The sequence below is a fragment of the Echeneis naucrates genome, chromosome 3, assembly GCF_900963305.1.
Source record: "Echeneis naucrates chromosome 3, fEcheNa1.1, whole genome shotgun sequence".
NCBI lineage: Eukaryota > Metazoa > Chordata > Actinopteri > Carangiformes > Echeneidae > Echeneis > Echeneis naucrates.
In genome coordinates, this window is record NC_042513.1 from 5,038,663 (window position 1) to 5,053,554 (window position 14,892).

Consider the following 14,892-nt stretch of genomic DNA (forward strand, 5'->3'; position numbering starts at 1 on the left):
AATCTATTTGATTTTGATTATTTAACATTTTTCTAGAATTAAAATGACAGAATTTGCACGAAAGATGTATGCAGATTTAACACAGTGCATATCTGTTAAAAGGTAGCAAATACTTGGACATATTTTTCTCCAGCAACACCAAAAGTAAATGATATGATTTCATCTCGGATATCAGCTTTTATTACTATTATTATTTTAAAATATGGAGCAGTTTATACAGAATTCATCGAGGCAAGACAGAGTGGAAATGTGCGTTGAAGGGGAAATAAATGCATTGAGTCTGAATTGCTGTGATTTGCAGTAATGAGCTCCACACATTAAAGTTTAATTTACGGCAACTAATGTCAGAGAAAGGCAAATCAAATTCTGAGGAGCTTCAAGGTGGCAACAAATAGTGGAGGTTAGTTGATCTGTCAATTACCAGCTGGCACAGTGGCTGAACTGATTCTAATATTTTCACAAGTGCTTTTTTTTTTTTTTTTTTTTTTTTTTTTTTTAAGGAAAAACTGAGGGTTAAAGCAAATTAGAAGAAAAAAATTAAGAAGTTTATGTAAAAGAAATAAAGAGACAAAAAAAGTGCATACATATGTGTGCCATGTACTCTCCCTCAAGTTCATCTATGAGTGGGCCTAGCGCCCAGGATATTTCTATGCCAACATGATCTTGAAGAGTCAAAGAATGAAGTGGAGCAGATGTGAGCGGGGCACTTGGGCAGCGCCGTCCCTTCTCCTCATAAAGACAGCTGCATTGTTGTGTCGGCACTGCTCTTCCTTTGTCTTAACACTGCTAAGAACTGGATAATGTCATTTCACACCATCTGCCCCCAGGCTTCATTAAAGATACATGAATGGGCTATCTTATGAGGAACAGGTGCTATTGTTTGTCCCTCAAGACCCAGCACTAAGGATCTGACTCGGAATACTTGAAGAGGAGCATCTGTAGTGATCAGTCAGAAAGACTTGGCTGAGACCCCTGTCTCTGCCAGCATGCGCTCCAGCAGAGGTTTCTGGGGGAACTCAGCCGCCTTGCAACATGTATCATCAATTCACATGACCTGATGAAGTCTGTAGCAGGCCAGCATGCAATCTGTTTCCCTCTCAAGGAGATGCTGGTGTTTGATAAATAGGACCGACTTGCAACTATAATGCAGATACAGAGACCAAATAATTGCGGAGCTAATCTGGTTTGCGTTTCTTTTTTTTAAAGCAAAAATACAGGTCAAAACATCAGGTACATACTTGTCCTTTTGTGGTTTTGCAATTTGGCTATTCATCACTTTCTATTTCGTTCAGTGTCATTACAAATGAATATTTGTCATTGAGTGAGTCATTTGGCTTTGTCCGTCTTTTTATAATTAATTATTAATGAGAGCCAATTAAACATTCAACTCAGCCATGCTTCAGCTCTGACGTATAAACGCACAAGATATAGAAGACAGGCTTGACTGTAAAGATGGCCCAACACACCCACATTTATTTGAATATTGTCTTCACCCATGAATGATTTACTTCATCATGTACATCAAGTTGCATAAGGCCACTGTCTACTAATGTTTAAAATTTTGAATTAAATGATTATTTATTCATTTATTTATTTATTTATTGACAAGTGATGTTCCTTATTCTAACAATATCTCTGCAGACCTGCATTGAACCTCCAAAAATGCTATGGCATATTTCTGGCAATGAGAAAAGTACGCAATCTGGTTTTCAGAAACACGCGAGCCTCCACCTGTAACACTTGTGCAAACAGCTCCAAAACACTGAGAGCAAATGGAGATGAACAGCGCATTACAGCTCTAACTTGGGCCGCTGTCAACACCCATGTTCCTCACTGTCTGTTATAGCCTGTACAAAGCACCAAGGAGGCCTGAAGACCCCCTGCTGGCTTTCCCTCTAAACCCCATTACACATCAATGCACCAACCATGCTCGTGCATTGCTCCTCGTTACAAGCCACATTTCTTTACACGGAGGAAGCAAGTTTTTACTGGCACAATCACTGAGGATTAGCAAGAGTAAAATGAATTAGGGGCAAAAAGGACAAACATCTCACTCATTCTCACCTTTTTCATGGTTATTAACCTGAAATGACCTGTGCGATCCTAGCTCTAATATCTTGATTATCTACTCGTTGACACATTTTAACACACCTCTCACACAGATGCTTGTCTTTGATATAATCTGAATTCATTTCCCTTGGAGAGACGTTGTCTGTTTGAGAGTGATTCTGAAAGCAATATGACAATCATTGTACAATCATTTAGACTATAATAGGTGCCTTTCCCTTCAGGAAAAGATCACAATCACCAGTAACTAGTAATTAGAGGAGGACTCATCTGTCACTGACATCTCATTTTAATAAAATTACTTCCACACTTTAGTAGCTGTCAGATCCGCAGCTCTCACTAACCTTCTTTTTTCACATTTTCTATAAGAGTGGTTCTGTAATTTCACCCAGAGAGCATAGACTCCAGCTGTTACTGTTCACACTTTGCTCCCCCCTGCTCTCCACTAAGCTGCACACCAAACGCCTGCGAGTATAAATCACCTTTTGTGATCCTTTTAAAGGGAAAGTGATCTCGAGGAAACTGGCAAGTCTGGCTACATCTCAACTGCAGTACACACAGTAAAACTGACACTAGACAGCAGGATATGTTTAACACCCGCCCTGTGTACACAGCCCACTCGGTGTACACTGTACTGGAGCTTAACCAGGAGGAAAATCAGTGGAAGCAGTTCTGTGCTGCTGAATGGGTCGAGTCGCTTCAGGGCTCCGTTTCCCCTCAATGAAACAATCAGTGCTTCTTTAAACACATATTACTCCTTACTACAGGTCACTTATCTGCTGGTTACACTAATGCTGTACACTGAGTAGTTACATCACATGGCAGACACACACATTGATCAAACACAAATGCAGTGTGTTTGGATTTGTCTGTAGCTAATGGTAATCAGACATATGGATCAATAGATTTGAACTAGACTTTGATTCTCCAGACTTCTGCTTGTGAATGAAGGTCTTCATATTACCACCCACTAGACTGAGGCATATTATTCCTGCTAGTCTGCTCTGGAAGTGCTTTGAGTGGGGAGGGCAAAAGCCCTGGAGAGGTTCAAGTCACTAACAAAGGGCCCTTCTGCTAGTCAGGTCTCTGACCTTTTTTCTCCTCTTTTCCTTCCAGCAACTGAAATTTGTGTCCAGTATCCTTTCCTTTATAATTCAAAGGCAGAAAGCTAAAGCCACAGATAAACAGAATAGACACGGTAGACGCAGAAAATATGATGGGAGAAAGAGGGTCTCGCGTCATATTTTCTGTGGATTGTTTGGGCTCTGAGGGCAGAGCGCTGTTTGCTCAGTTTTGTGTGTGATGCAGCACATCAGTCATGCTTTTGTGTGTTACAGTGTGAGCTGTTGAGGATAAAATGCTGCAGATCCAGACACTGGAGTGAGGTCAGGCTCTGCTGAGGGAATAACCAATAGATGTATTCTTGTTCAACTAATTCCTTACACAGTAAAACAAGCCTTCTTGGAAAACAGCCATTCCAATATGTCTATATTAAGATGAGAGCTTGAAAGCAGGGTAGTCCAACCCCCTGACCTGCCTAACACACTCTACCCCAAATCCCTCCACTCCAGCCCTCCTCCATCCCCTACTGACTTGGTTGGAATTGTGGATAGAACGGCTGAGTACTGTTTACTTAAATACAACTGCCAGGCATTTACAGGACTTCTGCATACTGCTTTAATTGAATGAATATTTAGTATATAAATGTTGTAGAAAAAATAAATAATAAAAGCTGAATGTGAAGCTTGATGGAAAACATTTAAATAGACAAAAAAAAGGTAAAACAAACACATTTAAAAATAACAAGTTACTGCTTGTGCAACAGCGATTAAATTGTGCATTAATACAAAAAAAAATAATGCAAATATGCAAAAGTGAATTTCTTGTAATGAAATGGGATTAATAGAAACTGTTAATTATGCTTATTCTTGATGAAATGTCTCTCATAATTTGATCTTTGTTTAAAGAAAATATCAAGCTTTAAAGCATGTCCCTCCAATTTAAAGCTTTTGATTGCTTTATATTTAGTGATGAAAGAGACATTTTTGGTGACAGCCATCTGTGATCTTACATTGTCCACTTTTCTTCCTGGACATGCTGAAAGTACGTTTAGATTTAGAACAAGAAAAAAAAAAAAAAAAAACTTACATGCAGGCACAAGAAATGTTGAATGAATTGTGTGCACACACCAACATAAGCCCGCCTTACAGATTCTTTTCAACATCAAATTCAGTGTCATATTTCCGAAGAATATTAGCTCTTTTTTGATGGTAGTTTCTTTTCAAGGTCTGGCCGTAAAATGAAGGTTTGCAATAAACTGGACAAATCCATGGGGACCCCTTCAAACAGCATGTGTAAACATGGGAAAGAGAAGAACAGACATAAAGAATAAAATAAGAAAGATTTTAGTATTTGAGGATTATGAAATAATGTGGCAAATATTTAACACTTTGTGGCAACCAGAGGCACAAATACTCTGCTTGCCCACCCTTAAGTTCTCTGTGTTTGTGGAATAAAACTGATATGAAGCATTAGTGATTCAATAATCCAACATGTATTTAAAATGTGAGAGACAAACCTCATTTATTGATGTCAAGTTAATGAGAAAAGTTATTTTGTTGAACTATGAAATGAAAATTTGTGCGACAGGATTGTCCAATCTGTGGCTGGGTTGCCCCCTCTGTCTTGCCTGTCCCTCCCCCATCATAAATTGAGGCTCTGTCTATAACCTCCCAGCTGCCATGGCAGCAGAAAACAACAGAATCCTTTCCGTTGTTCGGCAGAGAACAGGCTTGTCTGAAAAGGCAGCTTCATGAGACACACAGGTGTCTTGCCGAGACTTCAACCATGCTCAAATGTCATCACCTGATGTGGCCAAGGAAAATGACAGCATTCATAAGAGGTCAAACAAGATAGCATGATGCATTTTGAAAATTACAAAGCGAAAAAAGAAAAATTCTTAAATTCTACTTCGAGCAAAAACTGCACTGGACAAAATGGCTCATTCAATGCTTTGACTCCCCTCTAGCCCAAAAACAAAAAGCTCCTTTTTTTACATTGGCCGTGGGCTGAATGCTTTGCTTTGCCACCCCAGCCCTAAGAAAACACGCGCCCCTTTCTCCCTGCCGGCTGCCTGTACACAGTAGAGCCTATTAATGCAGGTCCTTCTCCCTGTGAGTGTGTCCACCACTGAGGAAGATGTCCATGCAAAGCCAATGCAAAGACAAAACAGTTTACACAACATTAGCAGAGAAAACATAGTCTATGGAGAGAGGGAGAGGAAACTAAATCAACATCACACTGGAGGATGTGTTCTCCTTCAACTGATATTTTCTTTTGGAGAGTTGGGGTACAATGGATGTTAAGTGTTTGCTCTCTGCCTTCATCCAGGGAACGTTTGCAGGGCTCAAAACAGGTGCTTTATTGTTATGTTCAGATAGAACAAAAAAATCCTTATTCATTGGGCATGTAAGCAAAGAATGGATGTTCAGTTATCAGGATTATTTAGCACCATTAATTTACAAGATCCACAGCACCCTGTGTCTGGTCTTGCTCTAACCTCTGGTCTTGTGTTGATTATTCCTGTCACTTGTGAAGACTGATAGACGACTGGATGTTCGCATCACAAATTAACTTGTCCCACAGCTGCTTAACAAAGCCCTCAGGTGAGTAATTTTAACTAGACCCTCAGGTGTGATTTCACACATTAGAGCTATTCATGTGCCACCTCTCATATGGAGCCGCTTAATTATTGTTGCTTAAACAACTTAGGTGTCTGAATACAAAGGCCAATTACACAAAGACACGGCTTTGTGGCGTCAATTACACCAATAATTGTTATGTGTTTGTCTACATTTCTAGCTGACTGATAAAAGCAGTACATGCAAGTACATGTTTCATTTGACAGTGTCTAAAGAACCTCAATAAACCCAGTAATCAGTTGTCACATGTAAACAAAGATGGATTCCGCTGTGCCTTTTTTGTTTTCTTTAAATCCCATTTTCTTTTGTTTAGTTTAAAGCAGTACAGTTCAGTTACCTAGGCTATGTAATATAACTTAAAGCTTCCCCCACAATGGGATTAAACCCACAGCCCCAAGGCTCTTCTAGCACTGTTTAATGTTTACATTCCAAAAGCAAGGATTTGTTTTAAGAGACAAATGACATTGCATACATCCACTTAGCTTCATTTGCAAACTATCACTGCCATTGCTGAACTGAGGTTCAATCCATTACACCTTTCTGCGCATCATTAAGTTTTAACAGGGCCACGATGGCTTTATTGTTTAAATTGCATGCGATTTTATTTAATATTAGTATTTCTTTTGCTTCCTGACAAGAAGTCACATTTCATAACTAATTGAATTGATCCCTCATCCCAACCAGTGGGGTCCACTAAATGGAATTATTTGTATCCAAGTGTCAATATAATAAATCACAGGGGCTAATGAGTCGGGCCACCACTTTCTTTTATCTTTAGTCTTGCATGTGCACATCTTCATCAGCTAACAGTCTCCTTAAATGGAGGATGAACATGCTGGACTGAGCCTCCCTGGGCGAGAGCCAAGCCCGTCGGACTAGGCTGTTAATGCCCCCACATAATCCTACTAGCAGAGCTCTTCAACACAAGGGGAAGAACTGGCAGCAAAACATCTACACAAAAACACATGTGCACACACACACACACACACACACACTCAGTATAATTTCCCTTCTCTATTATTCTCTTATTATCATGCTAACAGTTCCAATCTAGCTGTGCTAATTGGGGGACTTACACGTTCTCTTTAACAATGTCTATTTTTGTGCCTTTTTTTTTTTTTTTTTGCCAGTGCATTAATAAGTCTCACACTGAGAAAATCATTTGTGCCGGGGAGACAACAGAAGCATCTGAGAATACACAAATTATCACTATTATCTTTGTGCAATTACCATACAGCCCTGTTTATTTGAACTCATTTGAATGATTGAAAATATTTACCATAATGTTGTACTTTTGGAATCTTTGCTGCTCTAAATTGGTAGCTAAAGAGGCATTAAATTAGAGTTGATAACACGCATATTTCTTCTTATGTTAATAAAAAAAAATTACAAAGCAGGACCAGTAAAAGACAACTTCCCATATGAAGCAGACACACACCAATTGCACAGACTCTGTCATGCAAAGATCAGATTAGATAACGAGATATTTGTAATGCACTAGATAAAAAGCTTCATGTAGAAATTGTAACACAGTCCCTGCTGCAAGCAACAATGGTAGAAACATTAGGTTGTGTAGGGCTTTTGAGGATGGAGAGAATAGTTCATTCAGTCTAATGCAGGCCCGTTCTTTGAGAATTTTTTTTTCTTAGTGACAAAGACTGTGATGATTTATGTTGAATTAGCTCAGAGACCCAAAGCATCCTAAGCTTGGAGCAGAATAACACTATAATGGCATCACAACAAGAATGTGAACGTCCTTGAGGGGGCCAAGCTGAAGCTGGGGCTAGATTTTATTGGAAATGTGTGAAAAGACTTGATGGTATCTATTAGCCATGCAAGAATAATAGAGGTATGATGTTTAACTTGACTAATCCCGAAGACCTAAATTCATTAAATAAAATATGTACAAGAAGAGCTGAAATCCAAATTTGTCAAGGTCATACAGATGTTTCCAGCCGAAATGTTAACATTTCCTCTCTAATGTACTCACTATATACAATTTATCAAAATTTAAACCTGGATTTCTTATGGGACAAATTAAACAGCAATCACTACCACAATCAACACCCACAGCCCGTCCCCCCCATATATATATATATATATATATATATATATACAGTGCTTGTAGTGTTTTTACAGAACGTCCCCTGTGGAAACCCAGGTTTCTTTGTAACAAACGGAAATGGAAAATCCATGTGCAACTTACTAAAGCCCACAGCTATCCAGATTTTTTTGCCTTTCTAAAAATACACTACCTGAAAGTAAACAGCAGCATGTAAGATCATTTTGTCTGTATTAAAAAGTAGTATAAAAGGAAAGAAGGCTCTATTCATTTGTGCTTAATTTCGTTTAAAAATCAAAGCGGTAACATATTACAGAGTTCTAGAGTTTCACACATGGGCAATAAAAAGGAGGTAATTGCATTTTAGATAAAAGAGAAGTCTGTTAGCACCGACCATGGCTGTCGTCCTTCAGTTTATCTTACAATATATGCTTTGAAAAATAACTCTACATTGTCCGTCTAATAAAATGGGGGCAGCTAAATGCTAGTTTAAATCAATTTTTATCTTTAATCTAGGTACCCTTAGCATGCAACCATTGAGTGTCTGCATGTCCCCTGTTGCTTTTTACAGCATTAAAGACACATGTGAGCAACCCTCTATGACTTTGAAGTTTGCAATAGACAACAATATACTGACTTTTCCTATTTTAATGTCGTATTTTTCCTTTTTAAACTGAGGAGACTCTCTGTTTGTGTATCTGTGTGGACACAAGGTTAAAGGTATGATGCAGAATCACCGGTAATGTGTGTTGACATAAAGCGATGTTGCAGTTTGAAGCCAGTCTGTGTATAAGGAGAGGGTCAAAGGGAGTTAAACAGAACCAGGCCTGTTTTATGAACGGATCATTTATGGCTTCAAAAACAGACAATGGCCTCCATAGAAATGTATTATCTCTCACTCCTGGATCTCAGTGCACTCAGAACAGGCACATCAATGCATATTGTGATATTTTAAATTAGAAAAAATTAAATAAATGAAATGTTTTGGATTAAAAATGTCCCTCTGTTTCATCTGGGGAGCTCTGCTTTCTCCAGCCTGTTTGTGAAGATAAAGTTCACCCTGACCTTTCAGCCAATATTTATTCTCTTGATGTGTGTATCAATGCATTGGATCCCTGTGTGGCTCTGTTCTGTACTCGATCACCTCTGTGCATGTGTATGAGTAACTGCATGTCTGCCTGTGAGTTAAACCAGAGAGTGATTATAATGTGAGGTGAGGAGATGGCTGTTTGTGGCATAGTTATGGACTTAACTGTAACTGTCAATGTCTTCTGAGAGTATTTTATTTTATTTAATAACCAGAAAGACTTTGATAAATCATTCTGACATTCTGACTTTAATGCTGCTCACTTCTTAGTACATCTTGCTTTTAATGCTGATGTACTGGAACTAGAAAATGAATATAGAAGAAAATGTCAGCAAACACAAGTCAACAGTCTGATGATCAGCGTGATACCGTTTAGGTTCTTATCTGCGGCAACTGCCCTTCAATTAGGAGCAGGAGAACGGAGTGTGTGTATGAAACAGAAAGCTATGTAGAAGAGATTCAAATAATGCTTGTGTAAGTGAGTGATGCTGAGCTAAAAAATATTAAGAACACTGAGCACTGTTTTTTTCCCTTTCTCCAGTCTTCTAGTTGCTATAGAAACTGAGAGATAAGTAACTTATGGGACAAAGTTCTCTACTTATATACTTGATTGTCATATGTGTCTAGTATAATCTTGAATGGTCCTTCAAAATTTCAACTCAATCAATTTAAGAGTTAATCTCATCCTGGGATTGAATTAGTACCAAGACGATTTCAGCGACAAGGATGGACTGAAGGAATACAAACAATCTGAGGGAAAACACACAAAGCCTTGAGCTTTAACTTTTGATAAGCCCCTGACACTGTAATCAAAACATCTGCTATCTTAAAACAAGTGACATTGTAATCCCGAAGGACAAAGACTAAATCTCCCACTCACTTGTAAGAATGATGAGAAAGGATAAAAAGAGAGATGGCTATTCAAAAGGGAAACTTGATTAAACTGCATGCTTTCTTACTCCAAAACTCACTCACTAAACCGCAATAACTACAAATGTCTGACAGTTTCCTCACAATCCACATGCAAAAACCTCCTGAAAGCACATATAACATGTCCACAACAGTCTCCAGTTACAAGTATAATCCTTGTGGTTTTATTGTTTGGACAGTTTAGAGTGTCCACTGAAGTGATCAGTTACATCATCAATAGTTTTCCTCTTGACTTTTTCCCTGAGGCCAAAACAGAGGGACTTTGATGGCCAGTGGAATCTCGAATAAAATTTTGTGCTCTCCATGCTAACTCCCAACACCGTTCACCTCTTTGCTAAAACTTGGTTACAGAATTAACTAAGTCAAACTTGTTATATATTAAAATGGTCAGGGCATTTTTAAGAGGCGGCAGTAATGAAAACAGAGCAGCCAAAATACTTCGTTAACTCACCCCGATTCGCTTTTATCTATATCACCACCCTGGATATTTGGGGGAACGAGGTTAGGGAGGGAGAGCATCAACTGCTTGAAATGATTTACTCTTGGATAAACAATTTTGCACATGATCAAACTTATTTGAAGTATTGAGAGCAATCTCTGTTTGTTCTTGGTTGGTGTTCTGTCAGAAAAGTGCAGCGAGCAGAGGCTAATGGGCAGAGGAACAGATGGTCTGAAAATAGTTCTTTGTTTAATTGTGGATGTGGCTTTTCTCTCTCTTTTTTTATCAAGAAAGATCTGTGGCTTATTTTGCCATGGGAGAGGCTGGCTGTCTGGGCTGTGCAAGGAAGGACTTTACTTGTATCTCTGTTCAAGTGTTTGAAATGGATATTTAGAAGAATGTTCACATGCAAACTCAACCCCCTCCACTCTCTCTCAAAACTATGCATTAAGGGGAATTTTCAGGTACCATTTGCCTTTAACTTTGTGATGAAAGCAAGGGGCTCTAAAAGTGAGATGCATTAGGGCTGTGCCCTTATGCTCAATGAGCATTAGTAAAGGACCCTCCATGATATGAGTAAAACTGGCCTCTCAGTAGTGTACAAGGTACTTGATTTTAAAGTGTTTTCTAGACAGTGTTGTGCTCTCTGCTACTCTGTATTGAAGTGTAATATGAAATCGTTTTTCCAGTAGACTGTCCACATTTTAAGTGAAAGGTCCAGACTAGTGGCTCCTCAAGAACGTGTTAACAGGATGGCTTTTCTCCTCAATAAGTCCTAGAGAGTCACAGCGATAAATGTGGCTGTTGTGCTAACAAGTTAACATAAGAAAAAATTGGGTTTTGTAGGGACACGGTGTAACTGCTCTTTGGGAAAAAATAAAAAACAAAAATAAAAACAAAGCAAAACAAATAGAATTGCCTGTGAGGACTACTTAAAGGTAATGGGGGAACAATTTATTTCAAGTGAGAGTTTCAAGAGGCAGAAAAAAGTGTGATGAGAGGGGCGGATGGGGAGTTAGTGAGAAGAACAGGCAGAGGAGGAGGTGAACAGAGAAGGATGTGCTTGACACCCTGCGCACCCAGCAGGATAATGTTAGCTTCAGACACACAGCCAAGCTCACAGCCTTGACCACTGCCAGTTACCAAACCCCGATAACCCTGCATTTTTTTTTAACTATGTCCACTAACTTGCAATCTGGGTGGTCTTCACTATCACATAAGGCACACATACACATACACACACTAATCAGGATGATAATGTGTGACATGAGGTGCAATGGTTGAAAGACAAGGAACTTGGAGAAAAAGAAACAATGCCACCCATACAGCACAGTGACGATCTGAGATGCAGTAGCTCTTGTGTTGTGTGAAAGCATGCCACGTTGCCCTTTTGGGACTGACTCGTTTCAGAGGTATTTACCAGCCTCTTTCATGTCCCCTACCTCCAGGCTCTTCTCCATCAACAGGACTCATTAGCTGTTGTTACTTTACCCCCTTTTTTTGTTCATTCAGATGTGTTAATTATTCTCCTACATATTATAAACCCCTCACGATTACCAACAGGCAATTACCATTTGATGAAACTGATGAATGTTAGTTAGACAGAAAAAGATTAAAAGACCAGCTTGCAAAAAAAAACAAAAAAAAAAAAAAACAACAGATGAGAAGAAGCTAACAGAAGTTCGCCATGATCTAACTGTAATGTCTAATTTTATTGATCTGTTCCATTAAATCTAGACGTGACAGCAGTGGTACAATGATTACACATAAGGAGGAGAAATGTTGTAATTAGCATAGAGAAAGTAAAGAAGTGTAAGCTGCTGTGTGTAACGTGGCCAACAGAAGCACACTCACTGACCTGGATCTGCTGCTGGAGGAGGTTGATTTTGTGCTGCTGCTGCAGAAGCTGCTGCTGCTGTCTTGCAATCTGTTTGGAAAAATAAATAAAGACAGTACATTAAATATATTCTTGTTAAATTGACATGTGAGACAAGCATCGTTTAATACTTTTGTTCTGTTTTTACTAAGTAGCAGTTCTGTGGGAACTGTGCTGCAACTTCAGGCTGAATAACAGAGATTGTCAAGATGGATGAGATAGACGATAGTACTGCGTGGCAGGTTAGTGAAGTCTCTGAAATATAGTTTTCTAAATTGTTGCAAAATATGAAAAAAAAGGAGTTTCCAAATGGCTATGAAAGAAAATAAGAGGTAAAAGAGAATGAGCGATGATGAATGTGGTTACAAGGGAGATAACTAGCGCAGGCAGTGTATGACAGAGGTCCTTGCCATCCCAGAGTGGATGAGCAGCCACACCACAATCCCTCCCATCAAAGCAATTCCTCTTTCTACATGCCCACTTCATTGAGCATGACAACCTAGTTTTAAGTGTCATTTAATTTTCATTTTTAAATATAATTACAAAGTGTTCACTGTAAGATATCAGTCGTCTGCAAATGTGTCAAGATTAATTTGTGCTGGCTTCCTCACGAGTGTCAACAGTTAATTACTGTGTTGTATCTTGATGGCTTGATGACATTCTAACTCTCAGCGGTCTCTCTCACTCTCCCTCTCTCCCCTTCCCTCCCCCTCTCTCCTCATTTTATTAATATTCTTCTATTTTTAAATAAGATCCATAATAAAATGTCTTATATCACTGTTCGTTTCCGCTGCAATGTCTACAAATCCCATAGAGTTGAGTGTAGTTTGCAAATGAACATCATTGATTGCAAAAAAAAAAAAATCAATACTGTTAATGTATTATTAGTGTACTATGTCCAAATGCATCACTCCTAGGTATATGGTCCATCTCTTCATTTAACACAGGAGGGTTTGAGAGTGTGCTGAGAAAACTCTGAGTGAACTCCTTGCTGATAATTGACTCATAGCCATTAGAGTGGCTGGTGATAATAAAAGTGTCGCCCGTGTGGATAGTTTGTGTCCTTATTTCTTCCCCGACATTAACACACTTCATGGCCTCTGCTAATTTGCTGATTTGTACAATATGGCTCATTGGCCTGATTTGTGCTGCAAATCTAATGCCAGGCTTGTTCTAATAGGAGTCGATTTATAAGATATAGAGGACTTCCATGTTTAATATAACGTTTAATTCACACATTCTGTAGCATTTGTTAGTACAAGTCATAATAACATTTTTCCTACCACACAGCATAAATGTGGGCGAGAGAGCATGACCGAAATATGAAGCAATATAGAATATCACTTATCTTAAATCTGATATTATTCAAAATTTATACTACAATTTTATTGGCACATTTCAGCCATGAAAGGTAATATGCAATCCTGAATAGTTACGTTAGGAAATGAAAGGGGAATAGAGTAAACAAGTTTAGAGGAGGACGAAAAGTGGATGTTTTGAAAAGGAAGGAAGCAAAGAAGGAAAGCAAATAGAAAAGAAAGAAAATTAAGATATTGTGGATGTGAGAAAAGAAGAGTGAGCAGTTACCTGCTCCTGTTGCTGACGGGCTAACTCCATTTGCTGTCTTTGTTTCTCCATCTGTGAGGCAGCGAGTTTCTTCTGTTCATCATGTGCAGCGAGAAGCTGCTCTCGCAGGCTGATCAGCTGGGTGATCATTGTGGAGAGCTGGTGTTCCTTTTCCGCCAGGCTCTCTGGAGTCCCTAGTGAGTGAGAGAAGGGGAGATAAAGAGAAAAAAGTGTCAGGACCAGAAAGACAAGATAAAGGGTGGAGCGCCCACAGATACAGGTTTGTGTTGTGGATATTTGGTAAAAAAAAAAATAAAAAAAGACCTTAAAAAGTTTCTGATTTAAATAACCAATGTATAGAGGTTTAATACTGAGTGTGAAGACGATCATGGTAATGTAGTATGCTAAGAATAGAAAAGTGTCCATCTGCTATTGTACTGTACACAATATTATAATATTATTATAATATTATCTGTGTAGTTATTGCAGGCTTACTCAAAAAAAATTAAAATAAAAAAATGCAATGACAGACTAAGACTTACTTCTCTGTCTACTAATCACATGTCCACAATGTATGAGATAGAGAGCAGGTACACTGTTCTCTCCCGCCGCCTAATCAATGCTAAGTGATCCTACCATTGACTTACACAGCCAACATAATTGCCAGTGAGAGGCTAGACAGTAACTCACTCTCCTCCCACTGCACTCCTGTGTGACAAGCTGATCTGGGGAAGCATATTAGTAAAGAGATGGGCAAACCGAGAGAGAGAAAGACAATAAAAGAGAGAAGGAGAATGATAAAAGCATGGGGATTCAGATAATTGTAGAGTGAAGTCTGGCCTGCGGCCAGCAGGAGCTGAATTCCTTCCTGGGTGTCTTCCTCTCGTCTCTGGCCACATCTGTCTTGAGTTTCTGCGAGAGCTCCCATGGGCCCTCTCCACTCAAACTATTTTAATTTGACTAAACACCTGATTTATTTTATCTCTCCGATGAGGAAAGCCGTTTGTCTTAATAGGGCCTGTCAACCTCCAGATCCCATTCAGGGCAATTTACTGGCACGCTTGTCTGAACCTTGGTTTGACTCACTCTGCCTCCGCTGCCTGCTGCAATGGAAGAGAGCTGCAATTCTCCATTTATCCTGCTAACGAAAAAAAAGCACCTAAA

At 39.0% G+C, this 14,892-nt stretch overlaps 1 protein-coding gene across 2 annotated transcripts in view; it reads right to left on the reverse strand.

The window, feature by feature from the left end:
• sox6 (SRY-box transcription factor 6) overlaps positions 1-14,892 on the reverse strand; it is a 122,013-nt gene that overhangs the window by 33,852 nt on the left and 73,269 nt on the right. For both annotated transcript variants that reach the window (XM_029497809.1, XM_029497808.1), the window contains exons 8-9: positions 13,750-13,922; positions 12,145-12,213 (exon numbers count right to left, since the gene is read on the reverse strand). In XM_029497809.1, the coding sequence (XP_029353669.1) occupies positions 12,145-12,213; positions 13,750-13,922 (242 nt within the window). The remainder of the gene's footprint in view (positions 1-12,144; positions 12,214-13,749; positions 13,923-14,892) is intronic.